The sequence below is a fragment of the Crocodylus siamensis genome, chromosome 1 (assembly GCF_052110815.1).
Source record: "Crocodylus siamensis isolate JL-2025a chromosome 1, ASM5211081v1, whole genome shotgun sequence".
Taxonomy (NCBI): domain Eukaryota; kingdom Metazoa; phylum Chordata; order Crocodylia; family Crocodylidae; genus Crocodylus; species Crocodylus siamensis.
In genome coordinates this window covers 321,407,690-321,430,651 of record NC_143395.1, presented here as the reverse complement: position 1 = coordinate 321,430,651, position 22,962 = coordinate 321,407,690, and the positions used below count along the sequence as shown (strand labels likewise).

At 43.1% G+C, this 22,962-nt stretch overlaps 1 protein-coding gene across 3 annotated transcripts in view; it reads right to left on the bottom strand.

The window, feature by feature from the left end:
* Positions 1–22,962, bottom strand: part of ABCC4 (ATP binding cassette subfamily C member 4 (PEL blood group)) — a 220,666-nt gene that overhangs the window by 190,652 nt on the left and 7,052 nt on the right. For 2 of the 3 annotated variants that reach the window (XM_090023501.1, XM_090023518.1), the window contains exons 2-4: positions 5,393–5,503; positions 642–762; positions 14–238 (exon numbers count right to left, since the gene is read on the bottom strand). In XM_090023501.1, coding sequence (XP_089879627.1) covers positions 14–238; positions 642–762; positions 5,393–5,503 — 457 coding nt within the window. The remainder of the gene's footprint in view (positions 1–13; positions 239–641; positions 763–5,392; positions 5,504–22,962) is intronic. The other variant, XM_090023509.1, reaches the window with a different exon arrangement.

The window sequence follows — 22,962 nt, the reverse complement described above, 5'->3', positions numbered from 1 at the left end:
AAAAGTTGCTTACCTTCCGATAAATCATATGGCACATAGCTACTCTCAACTTCATGCCAGCCCGTTGCACATGATAAAAGTACAAGTGGTGCATTATAGCTAGAATGAGTGTACACACAGACAAAGCAGCTGCATAGCCATAGGCAAAATTCAAAGCAACAGTGTCAAGGGGATCAAAATTTTCAAAATAATTAATAATTTTTCCCAAAAATATTGGCTGTATTATCTTGAGGGTTTCCTGAAAGAAAGAAAAAAAGGAAGAGAAAGAGAGAGAGATTTTATATTGTAGGTGTCCTGTTCAAGTGTGTATCAAGCCAAATAAGAACTTGAACTACCAGCACTGTAGCTCACCTTGTTAATCTGTTTTACAACATTACAAGAAACCAGATGACTGTTTGTTTACTGATGTACTCCAGAAGAGGTACCTTTGATATTAAAAATATACCAACACAAACTTTTGAAAAATACTCTAAGCCATCAAATTTTTTTTTTTAAATCACATTAGAGCTGCTATTTTGTAACAGGTAAAAATCAAGTAGGGAAAAAGCAGGTCCCAGAACAAAGTTGCCAGTGTTCACGAAACACCATCTCACATTGCTATAAGGGAAAAAGTTATATTTTACCATATTGTCATCATTTACCTCAATTAACGTGAAGATCCCAAAGACTAGATAGGATTTCCAGTAACACAGTATAATTGCTTTGGTTAAATGTGGTGTTCTTGCTGCTTTTTTTGCTTTTTGGACCTCCTTTTCCCAGTACCTAGAATACAAAGTAAAATGAAAGTGAAGGACAGAGACGTATGACTTAAAAAAATAAAGAAAAACAGAAGATAATTTGCTAAAGGAGTGAAACAGAGTTAGACATGCTGTTGAATTTCAGTGTTTTCTGACCACTGTACACCACAGTTCACCAAGATCCAGCCTGAGGGCCAGATCTGGCCTGCAGAGCCATGTCATGCAGCTCACAGGGTTCCCCACAGGTCTGGAAATTTGGCACTGAGGGAAGAAGTGGCAGCTTTAATTGCCACAGCTCCCAGGGCCATGTCAATTAACACTGCCATGTCATTCATCCTACTGCCAAATTTCCAGACCTGTGGGGAGTCCTATAGGCCAGATAACATGACCCAACAGATCAAACTGCATCTGTAGACCAACCCCATGCACAAGATCAGGCCTGGAGATCAACCCCATGCCATTCATCTGGCATGCGCATGAATGTTGAGCACCACTGCTCTAACATCACACAGACTGTTTTTAAAATAAACATTATAGGAAAAGCAGATTTTTGTTTCTGTCTCATGAAAGGCTTGCATTTAATATTATAGACTTATTTGTTCCTCTGTATTGAAAGCAAGCAACTTATATCACAAAAACTTGGATTGGCTGCTAACTTAATACATAGATACTACAAAAGGCAGAACTCCTAAGGCATCATTTAGCTGTTCTTGACCCAGTTCAGACTGAGCCAGCTATGTTAGTTAAGGCAAGCTAAGTTATATTCTTTCCTGGTTCTAGCCTGTATCAAGGAAGGGTGGCAGCAGTACATGGGAAGTAGGCACATTCCAGTCTACCACAGCGTTAGCTTACCTGCATCTGGCCTCTGGTTCTCTTACCTCCATTAGGTGGAAAGGAAGCACAACCATGGTAATGGGGTAGATTGCATCATTATAGCAATGAAAGCAGCACTCCACAGGCTGCCAAAGACAGGGAATGGAATTTTCCCTGACCTATCCAGAGTGGTAGGTCCTCCTGTGTTGCTGTGCAATAGTTCACAAGCAGGACACTTTCTTTTCACATTCAAACAAAAGATCAGGGAAAAAGCAATGGGGGAGGGGGAAGAAGGGTGGTTTTGTCCACTTTCTACAACACACCACAAAACAGTTCTTAAATCATAGGATTTTACTTGGTTCCTAGGTTCCACTTGGTTTCTAGGGGCTAAATTTCAGTAAACTCTGAGGACTGAGATTAGGTCAAGGGGTCAAATCCATATCTAACAATGGATTTGTGTTGCACACAAACACCAAGCAGATAGAAAATTTTGTTCTAGTGACCACTCTGTTATTAAGGAACTCCATTTTTACTCCAGTCTTCACAATCTTTTCTATAGATAAAAGAGTTTACAAATATGGTCAGCTGAAAGCATCAAGTTTGAAGCCACAACTGGCTAGGTTTTGTGGTGCTTCTGTAAACCTTAGTCTAGCAGTGGAGAAGGCCGTTTACTTCAGTAACAGTGTATGAATGGCTCTCTCTGTGCTGAACAAGACTGAAAAAAAACAAACATATACACATGCACAGGCAACTTTTCTAGTTTGTGTTTCACATAAACACATAGCAAAAGAACAGAGGTATAAAAAAAAGCAACTTCATTCCATGGGCAGCACCAGTGCACAGGGCAGTGTCAGCAGCATGGCCAGCCTCCAGCTGCAGCCGTGGGTATATTTGGACCCCCCACTCCTTCCTCTGCCAAAAGATGGCACCTGTGGCTGCTGCCTCAGTCCCTCCCCTACAGTTACTCCCCTGGAAAAGAGAGCAATTATTAAAAGAGCGATCAGAAAGAGTCTGTCCTCCTCCATAATGAAAGACCTGAATCGCTTTAGGGCACATCAGTGGATATTCACTTTGATCATAATGAAGACTCATCAACTCATAAAGTTCTCCCCACCCACTTGTACAGTTACGTTCTGCTATGCTAATAGTCTTGGAATTTGGCAATAATCTCCCGCTGGAAAGTTGTTAAATGCTGAATTCCAAAGGGATTATTGCCTTCTCTTCTTCTTCAGCTGTGGCTAAGTCAGCCAGAAAGAGGTAGTTAGCTGTGTTAGTCTGAAGTCAGTCAGAAAGCAGGCTAGATATGCACCTTTATAGACCAACTAAACAAGATCTATGTATATATAAAGCACAGGGTTTTGTGAACCCAACTGGCTTTAGGTTCATGAAAGTCTGTGCTCGATATACAGATCTTATTTAGTTAATCTATAAAGGTGCATATCCACCCTGACTCAGTCACAGCAAGACAGTGAAAGATCCTTCCACTCCTTTCTCCTCCACAGAGAAGTTCCTGCTCCCAATCTAGTAGTGAAGATCAGACCTTTCATAACCCCCTCATGTAAGGTGCAGGAGGTTAAGTGACCATGCTGCCATTCTTATGGCACAAAATAGAACTTTTCTAGCAGCCTACTCCAATTTGACTGAAAAAACTGCCTGTATCAGATTAGTTTTTCCTAAAAACCTATTAGAGATTTTCAAGACACATTTTTTAATCATCAGATCTTCTTCAGGAGACCCAAGAGAGCAAAAAAACCAAACACACACACCTTGCCAAACTGATTCTCATTAAAAGCTGTATTGCTATAGTAAAGCCCAACTCTTAGGCCCAAGACTGCAAAAAACACCAGGAAGAATGCAACCTTTGAATGTACACAAAAATAATATTTTTATTGCTGTACTATACCAGTGCAAAAATTCCTGTTAAAGACAAGCCTTTAAAGCTAAGTACAGACAGCCAAAAAGCTCAAGGCAGAATCAATTCAGTCTTCACAGGTTGGTCTAAGCTTCGTAGATTGAACTGATAAGCAAGTGAACAGATATTCACTTGCCTTCAATGGCCCAAGCCAAATGCCAGGGGGCACTAGAGCACACCTCCCTGCTCCACTAGAACAGACAGCTTGGGCCAAAGCTAGCCTGCCGGCCCACCCTGCAAGGCACGGAGGGGGGGTGGGATGTTGGGGGAGAGGTACAGCATCCTAGGATGCTGGGGGACTGAGTTAAACTTGAATCTGGAGGGGATCTGGGACAGAAGTTCAATAAACTGATTTAACCTAAATCACTTAAGTCTAATACTACATCCATCCAGATTAATCTTATACCAGTTTTAGCCATTTTGCAAGCAATTTACATACACTGAACTTCTGTTGTATTACAGATTTGAACCAGTTTCTTATCACTACAGATAAAACCAGTCTATCTGTAATTTCTGTTCCTAGCCTATATGTTCTTCACCGGCGATTTGGACAAGGGGGTGAAAAGCACCTTGTTCAAGTTAGCAGATGACACTAAGTTGACAGGAGAAATGAGCATGCTAGAAGATAGGGACAGGCTACAACTAGATCTCAACAGGTTACACAGGTAGGCAGATGAGAACAGGATGAATTTCAATACGGACTGCACCTGGGGAGGAAGAACCAGCAGCATACCTATAGGCTGGAGAACTCCCTTCTCATCAGCACAGGGGCAGAAAAGGATCTTGGTGTCATTATTGATTCCAAGACGAACATGGGCCGCCAGTGTGGGGACGTGGTCAGGAAGGCTAACCGGGATTTGTCATGCATCCACAGATGCATCACAGGCAGGTCCAAGGAGGTGATCCTCCCCCTCTATGCGACAATGGTCAGGCCGCAGTTGGAGTACTGCGTCCAGTTCTGGGCGGTGCACTTCAGGAGGGATGTGGAAAGCATTGAGAGGGTCCACAAGAGGGCCACTCACATGATTAGGGGGCAGAATGGCAGGCCCTATGAGAAGAGGCTATGGGACATGAACCTGTTCAGATCTGGTGGCTGCCTATAAACTTGCCAAGGGGGACCAGCAGGCAATGGGAGAGTCCCTGTTCACCCAAGCACTACCAGGGGTAACAAGGAACAATGGCCATAAGTTGACTGAGAGTAGATTCAAGTTAGATATCAGGAGGCACTACTTCACTGTCAGGGCAGCTAGGAGCTGGAACCAACTTCCAAGGGAAGTGGTGCTTGCCCCTACACTGGGGGTCTTCAAAAGGAGGCTAGATAGTCACCTAGCTGGGGTCATTTGATCCCAGCATCCTTTCCTGCCCATGGCAGGGGTCAGACTAGATGATCTGCTTAGGTCCCCTCTGACCCTACCGACTATGAAACTATGAAACTATGTTTGGTCCATCTAACCTATCCACCAGTGCCCCACCCTATTAAGGTTATATAGCTGCCAATGCTAATTCAGCGATAGTGGGATGGAGAAAAAAAGACAAAGCATAAAGATATTTCCACATCTTTGCACTAAGACAATAGATAAGTAATATTATCCAGCTTTACTACAGCATAGGAAATCATTTGGTCTATTAGGGAATGACAGAGGAAAAAATGTCTTAAATTCTAAGAATTTCATGGGGTGCCATTCAAATGAAGTGTAGTTGATATAAATACGAGTCCTTTCATAGGTTCTCATTAATAAAAAGTTGATGCTTGCATAGAAAATAAGTGCTTCAAGGACAAGGAAAACAAAACAGAGCCATCACTAGCAAGATGGCTGAGCAGACCTTCCAGATTGCTTAGTAGACTGCTTTCATGGCAAAACCTTAATGCAGCATTAATCTTCACAGGTGAAGATGCAGTTTACCAGAATATTGATTTTTTTTTCCTTACCATTGCAACTCCTCTCCAAGCCTTTCTGATGAATCTTCAGGCAGCACTTTGTACATATCATCTTCTTCAAGCTTCCGTTTATGACCAATAATAAATAAAGGATTCAGCCACCTGTTCAAATATAGACTATTATATTCAAATATAGACTATTACATTCAAATCAATAGAACAGGAAATAAGTTTACTCATATATTTGGTAGATCACTTCATTATAATGTTCTCTCATCAATGATGAAGGGGGGAGCAATAACCCCTCAGTCTTTAATCTATTTACTCTCCCAGAACATCAGAGGTACAAAGTTACCCAGATTTACAGATGGAAGCACGAAGAGATTAAGGACACTTATTAGTGAGCTAGAATGTCCAACCACTCTGCCATTTAACACAATCCTGACAGAAGTGCCCAGGCTTCCATACAATGCACAGGCTCCTCAAAAAACAGCTGTCCAAACTACCCATTGCTATAAAAAGGGGCCGAAACAGGATTTGAACCAGCATCTCCTGCATATCAAGGGAGTGCCCTAAACTATTACCAATTCCAGAGCAGATGCTTCAATCTCTACTAAGGAGGATGTTTCACTCTGTATAACTAATTATTTACTGGGCTAGCTTCAGCCCTAACTTCAGCTAAGCCACTTACCTGAGAGGTGGGATCAACACCTTGGACCCAGATCTAGACATATACAAAAACCCCAAACAAACAGCATCTCCACGAGGAGAAACCAAGAAAGACACTTCTCAGAATAACTACCACCCTGGCTATCAAGTCACTTATCTGGAATGTGTGAATCTAAAGTTCAATTTTCTGGGCTGAACTGGGTAAAAAAGGAATGCAACCCAGATCTGCCACAACCTAAATGAACACTCTAACGACCAAACTATCTGCTATATAAAAAGACTGCATAACCTAGGGGTGCTCCAAACGCATCTAGTACCTTGCTGATAGGCATTCAAGGGAGCACTTACTTCAAACCCTGCTTTGGAACCTCCAGGGCTTCAGTTTTCTTCGACAGGGGGAGGCATCACCTTTTACAAGGCTTTGCACATGTTCACTAGCTAAAATTCTGAAACCTAGATCAGAAGTGGCAGGCCAGAATGGTCCAGCTCAGATTTAAGGAAAGCTGGTGCTAGGACCCAGTAACCATCAATGTCACTTCTTCCTGCTGCCTAGCTGGGGCACAACACAGGAAAGTGAAGAACCCTCTGTCAAATGCCACTGAAGTCCCAGCTTTACAGGCCAGATATAATGGCTCCATGGAGCAAATATAGCCCATGGGCCATAGATTGCCAACCCCTGACTCACAGACCCAAGTACTTGCAATGCTACCACCAAACAGTGCTTTCAGATGTATCAAAATGGAGGTGTTGGGCACCTAAAGAGACAGATTGATATCTAAATACCTAAGAATCTGTCCAAAAGGGATGTCCACACAAACATGTCATTTGGGTTTGACCTTTCAGTGTTTAGCTACTCAGTGGGTGCATCTCCATGAGAAGCTGACTGTGCAGTAACTGAAAAATACTGCGCAGTAACGCATCACAGCATGGACAGTACTATACGTTACTGCACAGTATTATTAAGCTACTGTACAGTAGCATCACCTAAAAGAAGTTCTCTGGTGCTATGGCACAATAAATGCAGTTATTGCACATTTATTTAGTACTTACTAATACAAGTACTAAATAAATGCACTGTAATGGCTGTGTATACATGCCCAGTGGTGACTACCTATATGCATGCTCCCACCCTACAATAATTGGAAGGACCTTGCCCTGAGTTCCCCATGAAAGCAGACACAATAAATGCACGAGAGCGCAGAATTAAGGTACAGCCATAAATCTAGCTTTACTGCATTTCCAGTGCTCCGTACTACAACCTAAATAACTCTTTAAAAAGTTAATAGGCTTCAAGTGTCCAGATGTAACTTGGAGCACATCTGAAAGAGACATTACATTTTCTATATGTTTTAATTGGTTCATATGAGACCTCTGAAAACAGATTTTATTATGCCAAATCAGCTCTTTGCAAAGGTTTCTCACATTCCCCTTGACACTTCATTCTTTAGATTTATGGATATACAATCATAGGACTTATTTAAAAAAGACTATAGACAGTAGCATGACCTATATCAAAACTTCCTACCAACACAATAAGCGGTTAAAAACAGTTTTCAAAGGACTGTTGCCTGATTTGAGATGAGCAAGCAAGTTAGTACCTCTGTTTTTGTGACTACTTTTAGGAGCACTGTTTTGAAGCAAGAGTGTGATTTTGATCTACTGTTTCAGCTTGACCTACAGAGTTGACCTAATTTGTATAGATATGAAAGCCAGCTAACTAACATTTTCAGTAGCAAGAGCTTAAACTGATACTTGTGACCAGGGATCCTGGTTTTCTCTGATAAAAAAAACAAACCCAATTTTCAGATTTTTCTGTGATTTAAAATGAAACACAATTCTATATATTAGTGGTGTTTCATTTTAAATCACAGAAAGATGTGCACTGGGATTACTTTTTTTAATCTGAAAATTGGCTTGTTTTTTTTTTTAATCAGAGAAAAACCAGGACCCCTGATTATGACATACCATTGTACTGTTTATAAAGGCCAATGATTGTAACTCCTTTTAACCTTTCTATTGAAACTATACTCTTCTAGACTTCTCAAAATAGGCTCCTCATTCTCTTGACTACCCTAGCAGTTCTAAACACTTGTTCTAGCTTATGTTCATCTTTCTTAAAGACAGATGACCAGAGTTGTACTTAATATTCCATCTAAGGTCTCACCAGCACTGAGGCAGTATCATTAATTGTTTCTCTCTAATGGAAACAACAAATAAGATGACCTGTCAACCCACAATCATATCTTTTTCATGCTGTATAACAAGAATGTCAAAATCCTCTATCCTGTAGTGTCAGATAAGGGAGCCAATCTGCAGGCTGCATCAGACCTACAGAGTGACATCATAAGCCAAATCCAGCACACAGGGACAATTACAGTGCAGGCACTGCCTGCAGTACAGGCCTTGAGCTAGCCCATGTGCTACCCACAATGCACCTGCAGGCTCCAGCCCCATGTACCACATACAGCATGCATTAGCCCCTTTCCTGGGACATAAGCTAAGCAAGGCACTGGGCCAGTTCTCTCACATGGCACACTCCAAGAAGCATGCTGCACATGGTACCCTTGCCTTGTCCCTGTATGCTGGATCTAGCACAGGTCCAACTGGCCGGTCTAGAAGAGACGCTGTATGCAGCACATGGTCCAGACTGGCCCTGCATGCCATGTGCAGCGTTTGTGCCAGCTTCAGACTCCATGCCACGTACAGCCTGTGCCAGATGAGCTGCACACTGCATACAATGCTGGATGTCAGGGTCAAAGCTAGCACGTGTTGCATTCAGCACCCTATTCCATGACCCACAGGTAGCACTGTAGGCCAAATGATAGGGCTCCAGAGGCCGTATCCTTGGCACCCTTGCTGTATAACATTGGCTGCTCATAGTCATAGCATCGTGAGTTAGTGCAAATTGGTCCTTCTCACATTCTGAAGGATAAGTTCCCACCTTATGAAATAAGTTACTTATCGGTTCGAATACCCCAAGTGCAAAACCTTGGGCTTTATACAATTGAAATTCATCCTATTTCAAACACTCTTTTCCTCAAAGTCATCCAGTTCTTTCACTGAAGCATGCTGATCTTCCTCTGCATCAGTGATGCCTCCCAACTTTGTCTCATATTTGTTATATCACTATAGTCCCATACTTTTGACTAAGGTCCTTAATTAAAATATTCTGGAAACAAGATTGGCACCAACCTGAACACTCTACTAAGTGACTCCCCCTTCATCCTGATCGGTCTCCTTGCAACATTACCACCATTGTCTCACCTTCATCCACGTATTGACCCATTTCCTGGTTCCTCCACTAATCCTCATCCTCTCCAGCTGCATTAATAAAAATCAGCGCTCCCAAGGAAAGTTAGCAGGCTAGTCTGACACGATCTACCTTTAGTAATTCTCAGGCAAGGGACCAGACTAGATGACCTCTGGAGGTGCCTTCCAGCCCTATTTGTCTATGATTCTGTCCTTGTTTCCTCTTTAGTACAAGAAACATTTGCTGTATTTTAAACATCCATTAAAAGCTACGGGCTTTTGACATCTGTTACTTTATCCCCACATTTTTTGACTTCAAGGAAAGTTTTCTTTACTATCAGTCCTTTTTTCTAATTCTTTCTTCTCTGATATCCTTCATCCACATAGATCTGAAGAACCATCCTCGGGACACACAACCCAGATTGTTCTAGCATATTTGACTTAATGAAATTCCAGTCCTACTCCACATTCAAGACCCTGGGCTCCTCCATCCCTCGGACCTTATTAACTAGTTCTTTACAGCTGCCGACAGCTAGGGATGTCAATATTTACCCTTTGAAATGAAGAACATCAGTCACAGACCTACTTTTTGTACATTCTTCCATTTAAATTGCCATTTCCTGTGGCCAGCACTTAGATAACGTCCTCATTACTTACCAACACTGTACTTAAAATAAGCATCACCTCTGGTTGAAGATATTACATCAAAACATGCATGGACCCTAACATTACTAAGAGCATTTGTTCCGAATCTTGTGTCCCATAAACACTACACAGAATTATGTTATTTGTAACATTAGTAAACCAGAGATTAATTTAGGTAGTATATACAATAAACAACAGTGATCTTTACAGTGTAAATCCAAGAGAAACAAAACAGAAACGAAATCCCCTCTGGTTTTATATTCTGTGGAACAAGACTCTCTCACCTCTACTAAAAACTCAAGCAACATGTGGGGCCAGGGTAAGAGCTGGTGTGGGCTGGTTCAAGACATGTGGACTACAGACAGCATCACAGGCCAGATGATACAGCTCTGAAGGCCAGATATGGCCCACAGGCACCCTTAAATTAGGCTACACTTAATAATCACATACTGTAATAAGGCTTAATGTTTAAGTACATAGTTAATGTAAAGTGTAGGGTGAACAATAGTTCAAGGGAACAAGTACTGGGTGCACTTCAATTGCAAACCAGTTTTACAGCATACAAAATGATAGTAACGATATGCAGTTCAAGACCAACTCCTAGAAATTTTTCATGCTTTCATGCTGTTAAGTAAAAATATTCCATGTATAACAACTTTAAAAATCCTAATAATTTATTTTTACAGGTTCTCTAGTACACAATAGCTCCTCTGTCTTTATCTAGTTCTGCACTTAAGCTCTTCCAGCAGAAACAGCCTATACTTTACATTTTGCAGTGTACTGAGTGTGTTGCCAGCACTTTCATAGATTCCATAGACATTAGGGCTGGAAGGGACCTCAGAAGATCATCAAGTCCAGCCTCCCGCCCGAAGGACAGGAAGTCTGCTGGGGTCATAGGATCCCAGCAAGATAAGCATCCAATTTACTCTTGAAGGCGTTCAATGTAGGTGCTTGAACCACCTCCGATAGCAAGCTATTCCAGACCCTGGGGGCTCGGACAGTAAAGAAATTCTTCCTTATGTCCAGCCTGAAATGGTCTTGCAGTAGTTTATAACCATTCAACCTCATAATCCCTTGGGGCACTCTGGTGAACAAGCATTCCCGCAGAAATGGTGGTCACCCCTGATAAACTTATAGGTAGCCATCAGGTCACCCCTGAGCCTGCACTCTTCCAGGCTAAAGAGCCCCATGGCTCTCAGCCTGTCGTCGTAAGGTCTGTTTTCCTGACCTCTGATCATGCGCATGGCTCTTCTCTGGACTCTCTCAAGCTTCTCCACATACTTTTTAAATACTGGACCCCAAAACTGGATGCAGTACTCCACCTGCGGCCTCACCATGGCCGAGTACAAGGGGAGAATGACCTCCCGGGATTTGCTTGAGAAGCATCTATGGATGCAAGCCAGCATTCTGGTCACTTTACTAGCCACAGCATCACATTGAAGGCTCACATTCATCTTGTGGTCAATGATGACCCCCAAGTCTCTTTCTTCCATAGTGCTAGCCAGCGTAGCACTGCCGAGCCTATAAGGATGCTGCAGGTTTTTCTTCCCAAGGTGGAGAACCTTCTATTTTTCAGTGTTAAACACCATCAGGTTCTCATCTGCCCATTTGCTGAGTGTGTCTAGGTCGGCCTGGATCACCTGCCTGTCTTCTGGTGAGGATCCTTTGCCCCAAAGTTTGGTGTCATTGGCGAACTTGGCCAGTCCGCTTCTGACTCCAATGTCCACATCAATAATGAAAATGTTGAACAATATGGGTCCAAGGACAGAGCCTTGGAGGACCCTACTGGTCACAGGGCACCATGATGATTGACTTCCATCAATTACTACCCTCTGGGTCTGACCACAGAGCCAATTTCCCAGCCAGAGGATTGTGGTGGACTGACGGTCACAATTGGCCAGTTTTGCCAAGAGGTGATCATGGGATACTAGATCAAAGGCTTTTCTGAAGTCAAGATATACGACATCAATCTTTTCCCCCTTGTCCAGGTGATAGGTCACCTGGTCATAGAAGGAAATGAGATTGGTTAAGCGAGACCAACCCGCAACAAACCCATGCTGGCTATCCCTCAGGATGTTGGCATCGGCCAGTCCATTAAGGATGGCCTCTTCAATAAACTTTTCTAAGATCTTTCCCGGGATAGAAGTCAGGCTGAAGGGCCTATAGTTAGCCAGACCCACTTTCCTCCATTTCTTGAAGCTAGGCACCACATTGACCTTCTTCCAGTCTTTGGGCACTACACCAGAGTGCCAGGAGTTTTCAAAGGTCCGTGCCAGAGGCTGGGCTATGATGCTCACCAGCTCCTTGAGCACCCTGAGGTGTAGATTGTCAGGGCTGGCTGACTTGATGGTATCCAGCATCTCAAGGTGTTCCTTCACAAGGTCAGCATTGATGGGGAGCAGGGGATCTCCTTCACCTGGACCTCCCTGTCCCATAGCGGGCATGGGCATCCCATGGGACTGATGAAAGACCGATGCAAAGTACCCATTTAATAGGTTGACTTTTTTCTGGGCGTCAGTTGTCAGTTGCCCCATCTGGTTCAGCAGGGATCCAATGCTGGCTTGCTTTTCCTCCGGCTCCCCACATATCTGAAAAAGGACTTTTTATTGTCCTTGACGCTTGACGCTAGCTGGAGTTCAGTTGCAGCCTTGGCTTTCCTGGTTTGCTCCCTGTAGGACCGGACCAGTGCAGAATATTCCTCCTTGGAGGTGAATCCCATCCTCCATCCTTTGTAGGCCTTTCTTTTTAGCCTCAGGAGGTCTGCTAGATCCCTGGAGAGCCAAGGAGGCTGCTGTGTCCTCTTTCTGCCTTTCCTCCAACATGGAATAGAATTAGCTTGTGCATTGAGGATTGCTCCCTTGAGGAGTAACCACTCTTCCTGAACTCCCCTCCCCTTGGGGTCGTGGTCCCTTAGGGCCTCACTGACAAGCCTTCTGAGCTTGTCAAAGTCGGCTTTCCTGAAGTCAAGGACTTCCGTGTTGCTGACTGACTTACCAGATTTACAGTGGATGGTGAAGGTCACCCAGCTTCCCATCAATCACTAGGTCGCCAGTTAGGTCATCCCCAGTAGCCAGTACCAGGTGGAGCAGCGCTTTACCTCTTGTTGGCCCGTAGACTTCTCAAGTCAGGTAGAGGTCATCCACGCACGATAGGAAGCTTTGCGACCGCTCAGAATTTGCTAAGTGATTAAATACTAATAAGCAAATTCAGATCTTGAAGACAGACAGAATTCTAGAAAAGTCTTCATCAATCTTGTGTATTTGTGGTCCTGCTTTGATTCTTGTGTCAATCTTGGTTAAAATTCACCATGTTCCCAAAGTCCAATAATTTACTGAGGATTATGAGTTTTGTTCTCATAGTTCACAGATTCCTTAATATGAATAAAACCAAAACTAAAAAACTTTCTGAAAACCAAACTGCTTATCACTAGGAAGAAGCCCAAGGCACAGTTATAAATGAATCTGCTATGACAAAACAGGAGTATGTGCCTTTAAACATCTACCAGAAGTTAAATATTCATGGTATCACAGACACCATAAAGAGTTTAGATACCAGTGATCTCTCTCTCTCTAAAAATGAATCTTTAAGACCTGTTGCCACAAAAGATTTAAGAAGCTAAATATCTGTTAAGGCAGTAAATCTAAGATGTTCCAGTTTGTCCTAGTAAATGCTTAACTCTTGAGATGAGATTTTTTTTTTAGATTATTAAGCAAATTTATAGACCAAGAAAGAGTCAGTCAACATTTTCTCATTTCCTTTCTAATGGAATTTAGTCCTTTGAAAAACCTGGCTTGAGGCATCTAAAGACTGAAGTCCTCTTTCTGTTCAAAACACTAGTTCAATAGAGCAAAACAGCTGTACATGCTTCCCCTCCCCCTCAGTTCATCCTGAACTTAGGCCTGGAGGCATCACTTCGAGAGGCTAAAGAGATTTCAGCTGTTATTCTAGAAAACTTTCATTTATTTAATATGAAAATCTATGGAGATACCAAATGCAAAACTAGATTGTACAGTATGAACTCTAGCACCCAAGAAATTATTAACATTTTTTTTTCCATATAGGCTACTGCAATCCATTGGCAAAATGTCTGGTTTGGTTGGGTTGTTTTGTTTGTTTTGTTTCTTTTGTTTCTTTAAAATGATAGTATGATCTTTCCTATTCAGTTTTACACAGCTGCCCGCATGAAGGCATACTTAAAATCAAAGGAGGCTGTAAAAATGTTTTTTAAAATAAAGGAAAAAGGTGGGGGGAGGGGAGGGGATAGCCTAGCTAAATAACATCCCCTCCATCACAGCCACCAAGTTTATAGCCCAAAGGACTTCTTCATTTCCCAGATATGACAAGTAGCTGTCTTGTCCAGATTTATATCAAGAGATACTAATCAGTTCAGAAAAATAAAGAAAGGGATCCAGGTTATGAGCAAGATGAAAGAGGCTGTCCAGGCTGTATCACCTAAAAATGCTGACACGCTGAAAAGATTATCAGAAAGTCTCATAGAAACAGAGGGAGTATGCTGCAAGCAGTAAAGACTCGTCCCTTCAATTTAGATCTAGGGAATAAGTCAAACTGACGTGAGCTACATCCAAATGGGAGTACTATCAAACAAGACTCTAAGCACCCTGTCCTAGCAGAAAATGTCTCTCTTCCCCTACATAGGTGAATAATTAATCAAGGCCACCATTCTGGAAAGAGTCCAAGACTTAATCCATGTCAATGCCAAAGTACTAATGTCACTTGGGTTCAAGATAACTCTCACTCACAAGTCTGGCACAAGCTCCTGGGATACTTAATTACAAAACAGCAATGCAGAAACTGTTCTACCTCAAAGGCAGCATCCAACAACTTTGGAAAGAGAAGAGAGCTAGTTGGTGTCTTATTAGGGCCAGTTGGTGTCACAGGAGACTGCTACAAATCTGGACTTGATGGACACCACAGCAGTCACTGTACTCCAGTGTCACACACGATGGATCCTAAGATACCGATATTAACAAGACATAAAGATTTCCAGTATCACATACAGTTGATGTTCTGTAGCTTTCTAGCTTCATAACTATGGCAGGATATTTGATTTCTACCAGCTCTAATCATAGTAATTACAGCAACCACAGAAGTAAAAATTCAGTGTGACAGAATGGGAAATAACCTGTCAAGGTTCTGTTTAGGCCCTGAATCTCTTCTCATTGATTCTATAGGACTTGATCTTGAACACACATGGGTGAAATACATACCAACTTAAATGAGAGCTGCCTTTGGGTGAGAGTAAGAATGGGCCAGTTGATCTTGTCTTATTGCTTCTTGTTGTGGTCCAACACAGAAGCATGTTAGGCCTCTCCTATCTTGAAGATATATTTTAAATCAAGACAATCCGTCTATGTTCTCTATGTAGCAGACTAAGGATCACATCTCCTAAAAACCAGGAAGTCTTTTTAGTCATGTCTGCTAGCATCTTAAGTTATTTCTCTCCTGGCTGGAAAGAAAAGATTTACTGACAGACAAACTAGAGTGGCAGCAGACCACATGAACAATTCATCCATCCAAAGATGACAAATCAGTATGTCACTCTGATGCTGAATATATTACAATAACTGACATTTTACAAAATGAAAACTTCTTCAAAGAAGTTTGTAAAGTTTTTGAAAACTGCTTGAAAGACTTCTTACAGGCATACCTCACCTGCAGAACTCATTACCAGGGATCTTGGTTTTGCCTGATAAAAAGAATCCCAATTTTTAGTTTTAAAAAGCAACTCAAAAGCCACATTTTTGCATGAATGAAACACTACTAATAAGTATATCTACATACTAGTGGTGTTTCATTTTCAGCATGGAAAAATATGGATTTTAGGCTCCTTTAAGCAAAAATTGGGGGGGGGTTAAATGAGAGAAAACCAGAATCCCTGCTCATAACCACCAATTTCAGAATCCCAGGGCTTCACTACATTCAACTGTTTAAAAAAAAAAGAACAGTCCAAACATTCTCATTGCCTGAGATTAGGAAGAAGCTTCTCCTATAGGCTGGCAACTCCAGCTGCCCAAGACAAAGATTTCTCTCTCAGTCATCTGAAACAAAATCTTGCTCTCACTGATTGCAATATGGCTGGTTTCACCCTTTGTTGTTTATTGCTATAAGATACTAGACTAGATGGATCACATTTCATAGATTTTATAAATTTCATAGACATTAGGGCTGGAAGGGACCTCAGAAGATCTTCGAGTCCAGGCCCCTGCCCCAGGGGCAGGAAGTCAGCAGGAGTCGTAGGATCCCAGCAAGATAGACATCCAAATATCTCTTGAAGGCATTCAAAGTGGATGCTTGAACCGCCTCAGGTGGCAGTCTGTTCCAAACCTTGGGGGCTCAGACAGTGAAGAAGTTCTTCCCTATGTCCAGCCTGAAACAGTCATGGAGGAGTTTGTGACCATTCGACCTTGTCATCCCTTGGGGCGCTCTGTTGAACAGACGTTCCCCCAGATCCTGGTAAGCACCCCTTAAAAACTACCAATCGCCTGAAAAATACAATATTTTCTCATTTGTTTCAAAATAGGCTATTAAATATGTTAATCTAGGGAAAGATATAAAATGATTGCTTAAAAAAAAAAATCGGGGGGGAGGAATTCCTGCTTATCAGGGAGTGGCAAGTGGGAGGAAGGGAGCAGCCCACACTGTGGTGGAGCTGCAGCCACGGAGCAGAGGGGAGGGGCTAGCCCTGCTGTGGAGCAGAGACCACTGCCCAGCTCAGAGAGCATGCCAGGATGCTGGGGGTATCTGCTTTATCTTAAACCAGCAAGGGGTCTGGGACAAACAATGCATACATCAGTTTGACCCAAATCAGTTAAGTCTGATACTACATTCAACCAGGTTTATCTCAGACTGGGTTAAGCCATTTTCACACTCGTTTATGTGCACTGAATGTCTGTTCTGTTACAGGTTTAAACCAGTTTCTGATCACTTAAACCGGTTTGCGTGTAATGTCTGTCCCTAGCCCTAAAGTGCTGAGCGGTCTCATTTCTCACAGATGGCCTCATGCAACCAGTGAATCCCATGCTGCCCTATCAATTTTGCAGTGCATAGTTGCTCTAACAAGGCTTCTGATGCTCAAGGCAGGTAGGAAAGAACAGAAGACCAGAAGGGCTCAAGTGCCAATTAAAATTTAGGAATTATCTGTTGCAAGCAGATTATACTTCACTAAAACCTCAGAGACTGTCACATCCCCCAACCCCGACACCCTCCGCTTAGCCTCATGTGACCTGGGAGAAGGAACAGGAAGTGTTCTTGCAGCAGTTCTGTAACAGCTACAAACCAAGCCTCCTCAGCTTGTGTTCTTGAATTATAGTTCTCATTTGTAAAAAAAAAAATGTTATATGCTTGAAACTACCAACTGCCTGAAAAATACAACATTTTCTCATTTGTTTCAAAGTAGACTATTAAATACGTTAATCTAGGGAAAGATTTAAAATGATTGCTTAAAAAAAAATCAGGATGCATATGCACAAAAGTTGGTGTGATAGAAAACAGGAAAGGGACAAAAAGAAAAGAGGCTCCACTCCCACAAAGAGTTCCACCAGACTCTCCCCTACTAAAACCAGGGACTGGGGACTTGGTCATTTGAACAATTATCATAAAAATTGTATTTCAAAATTGTTTAAGGCTCAAATGCATTAAAAATAATAATTTCCAGAAAAATACTGCTACATTCCAAACAATACTCACACCCACTTAAATTTGTAGGGGAACCCTTCTTAAGTTGCTCGCAACTGAACTGAGCCTCCAGACCTCAGACATGCTTATTTGTGACAGTAAATACTCCAATATCATAGGTACTTGCCCCTAGAACTTGTTTTCCCACTGCCTTCTACAAGCCTGGCAAATTCTGGGCAAAATAATGGAGAAACTGACATGGGGTTCAAGTGATCAAGACATGAAAGGACAGGAATATAATGCCAGTCAACATGATTTTAGGGAAAACAGATGCCATCAAATAAGCACAATCTTTTTTTGTTATTAGAAATTCTGTTGATAAAATGTGTTAGATATAAATGACTACCCATAATACTAGATCAAACACTATAGAAGAAGTATCACAAGACATCAGCAGTTTAATGATTAACCATTTAAACCAGGGCTGTCCGACCTGCAGCCCACTCATGAGACGTTAATTTGCTGCCCCTGAGCTCCCACCAGGCCACCACTCCCCACATCATTCCAGCTACAGCAGCAGCTACAGTATCCATGCCCCTTCTCCCATCTCTGTCTTCCTCTTTTTGCACCCACCCCTGGAGATGGGGTGTCATGGCACAGCCTGTGGGGCTTGGGAACCTGCAACCCAGAGTAACCACATGACACAATGCAGCATAGGGGGCAGTTCAACATTGGAAACTCGTGACCCAGAGGAACCCTGGTATACTCCTGTGCAGCTCCCACTGGTGCAACATGTCCCTGCAAAGAAGTTCGACAATTCTGATTTTCATAGATTTCATAGACATTTGGGTTGGAAGGGACCCCAGAGGATCATCGAGTCCAGCCCCCTGCCCCAGGGGGCAGGGAGTCAGCAGGGATCATAGGATCCCAGCAAGATAAGCATCCAAATGTGTTTTGAAAACATTCAAAGTGGGTGCTTGAACCGCCTCAGGTGGCAGTCTGTTCCAAACTTTGGGGGCTCGGACAGTGAAGAAGTCCTTTCTTATGTCCAGCCTAAACCGGTCACAGTGGAGTTTGTGACTGTTTGATCTTGTCATCCCTTGGGGGGCTCTAGTGAACAGTCGTTCCCCCAGATCCTGATGAGCACCCCTGATAAACTTATAGGTGGCCATCAGATCACCCCTGAGCCTGCACTTTTCCAGGCTGAAGAGCCCCATTGCTCTCAGCCTCTCATCATAAGGTCTGTTTTCCTGACCTCTGATCATGCGTGTGGCTCTCCTCGGCACCCTCTCAAGCTTCTCCACATCCTTTTTGAATTGCGGAGCCCAAAACTGGATGCAGTACTCCAGCTGCAGCCTCACCAAGGCCAAGTACAGTGGGAGAATGATGTCCCGGGATCTGCTTGAGAAGCATCTACAGATGAAAGCCAGCGTTTTGCTCACTTTACTAGCCGCAGCATCATGCTGAAGGCTCATGGTCATCTTGTGGTCAACCATGACCCCCAAGTCCCTTTCATCTGTAGTGCTAACCAACGTAGCACTGCCAAGCCTATAAGCATGTTGCAGGTTTTTCCTCCCAAGGTGGAGAACCTAGCATTTTTTGGTGTTGAACACCGAAACAGACCATTTCATAAGTCTGTCCAGATCTGCCTGGATCACCCTCCTGTCCTCAGGTGTAGATGCTTTACCCCAGATTTTGGTGTCATCAGCGAACTTGGCCAGTCCGCTTCTCACACCAATGTCCACATCATTGATGAAGATGTTAAACAGTATAGGCCCTAAGACAGAGCCTTGTGGGACCCCACTGGTCACAGCGCACTAAGACGATTGACTCCCATCGACCACCACCCTCTGCATCCTACCGCAGAGCCAGCTCCCCAGCCAGCAGATCGTGGCAACATCAAGGCCGCAGTTAGCCAGTTTGTGATAAGTCACCTGGTCATAAAAGGAAATGAGATTGGTCAAGCAACACCTACCCACAACAAACCCATGCTGGGTATCCCTCAGGATATTGCCTTCAGCTAGTCTGTTAAAGATGGCCTCCTTAATAATCTTTTCCAGGACCTTCCCCAGGATAGAGATCAGGGTGATGGGCCTGTAGTTTGCTGGATCTACTTTCCTCTGTTTCTTGAAGATAGGCATGACATTGGCCCTCTCCCAATCATCGGGCACCATTATTTAAAACGTAAAAGAGATACCTAACTGAAAATCTCTAAAATGTGTTGTCAATCAGAAATCATCATCATGGGGACAAATATCAGGCCTCATTACAAGGGATTCTGGTCTTCTGATAAAAAATATCCCCAATTTTTTGATTAAAAAAAATGTAACCCAAAATCTGCATTTTTCCTTGATTAAAATGAAACACCACTAATATATAGATATATGTGGTGTTTCATTTTAAAAATCAGGGAAAATGTGGATTGGGGTTATTTTTAATCCAAAAATAGGGGATTTTTTTTTTAATCAGGGAAAACTAGGATCCCTGATTATAAAACAATCAATTAGTAAATACATAACAGAGGAAGCAGTGATTGTTAGAAGCCAAAAAAATCAAGCCAAACCAATTTGATTCCCTTCTTTGACAGAGTAATTACTGTAGCTTGATGGATGAAGAACATTCAGTAAATATGAAAACCTCAATATTAGTAAGGCTTTTGATACAATCCCATACATCCTTGTTTTTAAAAAAAACCTGGAGAAATACAGGCCAGATAGAATTGATGTTAAGTAAAGACATAACTGGCTAAATAAACAAGCAAAGAATAACTATGCCTTCATTGATGTCAGAATGGCAGGAAATTTCAAGTGGTTTTTCAAAGAACTGCCTGAATGCAGGGCTGTTTACCATTTTTATTAATTGTTTAGATGTAGAAACAAAGCTCTCCCTGATCATGCTGGTGTGCGACATAAAACCGGGAACTGTTTGCAAAAGCTTCACAAGGTAGGATTAGAATTCAAAGTGATCTTGATAAACTAGAGATCTGGGCACCAGAAAACAAAATGAAATTCAACAAAGACAAATATAAGGTGCTACATGTTGGGAAGAAAAACAAATGTACTAATGTCCTCATCAAAAAGCTGGGAGACTGTGGTGTCGATGCCCACACGGTCAAATGGGTCGCCAACTGGTTGGAGGGCCGCACCCAGAGGGTGGTAGTGGATGGGTTCTTCTCGACCTGGAAGGACGTGGGCAGTGGGGTTCCGCAGGGCTCGGTCCTCAGGCCCGCACTGTTCAACATCTTCATCAGTGACTTGGATGACGGGGTAGAAAGCACCCTGTTCAAGTTTGCTGATGACACTAAGATGTGGGGGGATGTGGGTGCACTAGAAGGGTGCAATAGGCTACAAGCTGACCTTGACAGGTTGCAACGGTGGGCGGATGAGAATAGGATGGGGTTTAACACTGATAAGTGCAAGGTGTTGCACATGGGGAGGAAGAACCGGCACCACACTTACAGGTTGGGGAACTCCCCTCTTGCCAGCACGGAGACGGAAAAGGATCTTGGAGTCGTCATTGACTCCACGATGAACATGGGCCGGCAGTGTGGGGAGGCAGTCAAGAAGGCCAACCGTACCCTGTCATGCATCCACAGATGCATCTCGAGCAGGTCCAGGGAGGTGATCCTCCCCCTCTATGCGGCACTGGTCAGGCCGCAGCTGGAGTACTGCGTCCAGTTCTGGGCGCCACACTTCAAGAGGGACGTGGACGATATGGAAAGAGTTCAGAGGAGGGCCACTAGTATGATCAAGGGTCAGCAGGGCAGGCCTTATGAGGAGAGGCTACGGGACCTGAACCTGTTTAGCCTCCACAAGAGAAGGTTAAGGGGGGACCTTGTGGCCTGCTACAAACTGGTCAGGGGAGATCAGCAGGTATTGGGGGAGTCCCTGTTCCCCCGTGCGCTGCCAGGAGTGACCAGGAATAACGGTCACAAGCTGGCGGAGGGTAAGTTTAGATTAGATATTAGGAGGCGCTACTTCACAGTCAGGGCTGCTAGGGCCTGGAACCAGCTTCCAGGGGAAGTGGTGCAGGCTCCTAGCCTGGGGATTTTTAAAAGGAAGTTAGATGAGCACCTTGCCGGGGTCATCTGACCCCGGTGCTCTTTCCTGCCAAGGCAGGGGGTCGGACTAGATGATCTACCTAGGTCCCTTCCGACTCTAGCTACTATGAAACTATGAAACTATGAATGCAGGATAGGGCATTGATAGCAAGAATGTAGCAATTTTGGACTGCATTAACATAAGTACTGTGTGTATGATAGGGGAGATGACAGAACCACTCTATTTGATACTGGTTAGGCCTCAGCTGGAGTGCTGTGAACAGTGCTGGAAGTATTTTAAGGATCTAGAGATCCCAGAAAGAATCCAGAAGCAAGTGATAAAGATGATAAAGGGGTTGGAAGGCAAGGCATATGAAAAGAGCTTGAAAGAACTAGACATGTTTAGGTAGGAGAAAAGACGTTAACAGGAGGATATAATAGCAAGTCTGAAATATCTTAAATGCTGCCAAAATGGAGAATAACTGTTTTTCCTTGCTGCAGTGGGCAAATCACAAGGCAATGAGTCTAAACAGCAAGAAGGCAGGTTTAGGCCACATACAGGCACTACTTTTCTCACAATAGAAACCACAAGCCTACAGGCATTCATCAAGTTTCTCCTGCAGGAAAAAATGCTTCCTGAAGAAGAAAGATTTCCCTCTTTCCTTTAAGAAATGTGCCCTGTGCTTTACCCAGAAGAAAGCAGCAGCCACTGCCCTCTACCTCTTTCCCAAATCAGGCAAAGCCCAGTTTGGGAAAGGGGCTGAAGACTTCTGCCCCGTTGCTACCTCCACTCTATTCCCAGAAACCAGGAGCAGAGCAGAGGAGATCCCAGTGTGGGAAAGGCATGGGGAGTCTTTCTCTACTGCTCCACTCGCCCCAGGGATTAACTTTCAGGGAAAACTGTAAGAACTGTAGGAAAAAGGAAAAGGCTATTCTATAATCTCAATAGATGTTTCCACGCAGAGAATGGATAAAGCATTTATATGGAGTGAAAAAACCCTCATTTGTTCAGGGATTTGACCAGATGGACGATGTGTATACCCTCCTGACCCTATGATTCTACAAAACCTCAAATAGTATTCATCGATAATCTGATCTGAAAGTAGCCATAAAAATCACTGCTGATAAATGTGTGGATGACAGATTGGCACATGCATAAAGAGTAGTCTGGCCAGCTTGCTGAGCTGATCCCATTCAAACACAAAGTGAGGTTACATATTTAGAAGCAAGAAACACAGGCCACCCCTACACTGTGGTGGAATAATTCTGAAAATGATGAATGCCAAAGGAGGGCAAGTAGCTGAATGTGAATGAGTCTAATGTAAAACTTGGATGTATGAAGAGAGGAATGGTGATTAACAGGGATCCTGGTTTTCTCTGAATA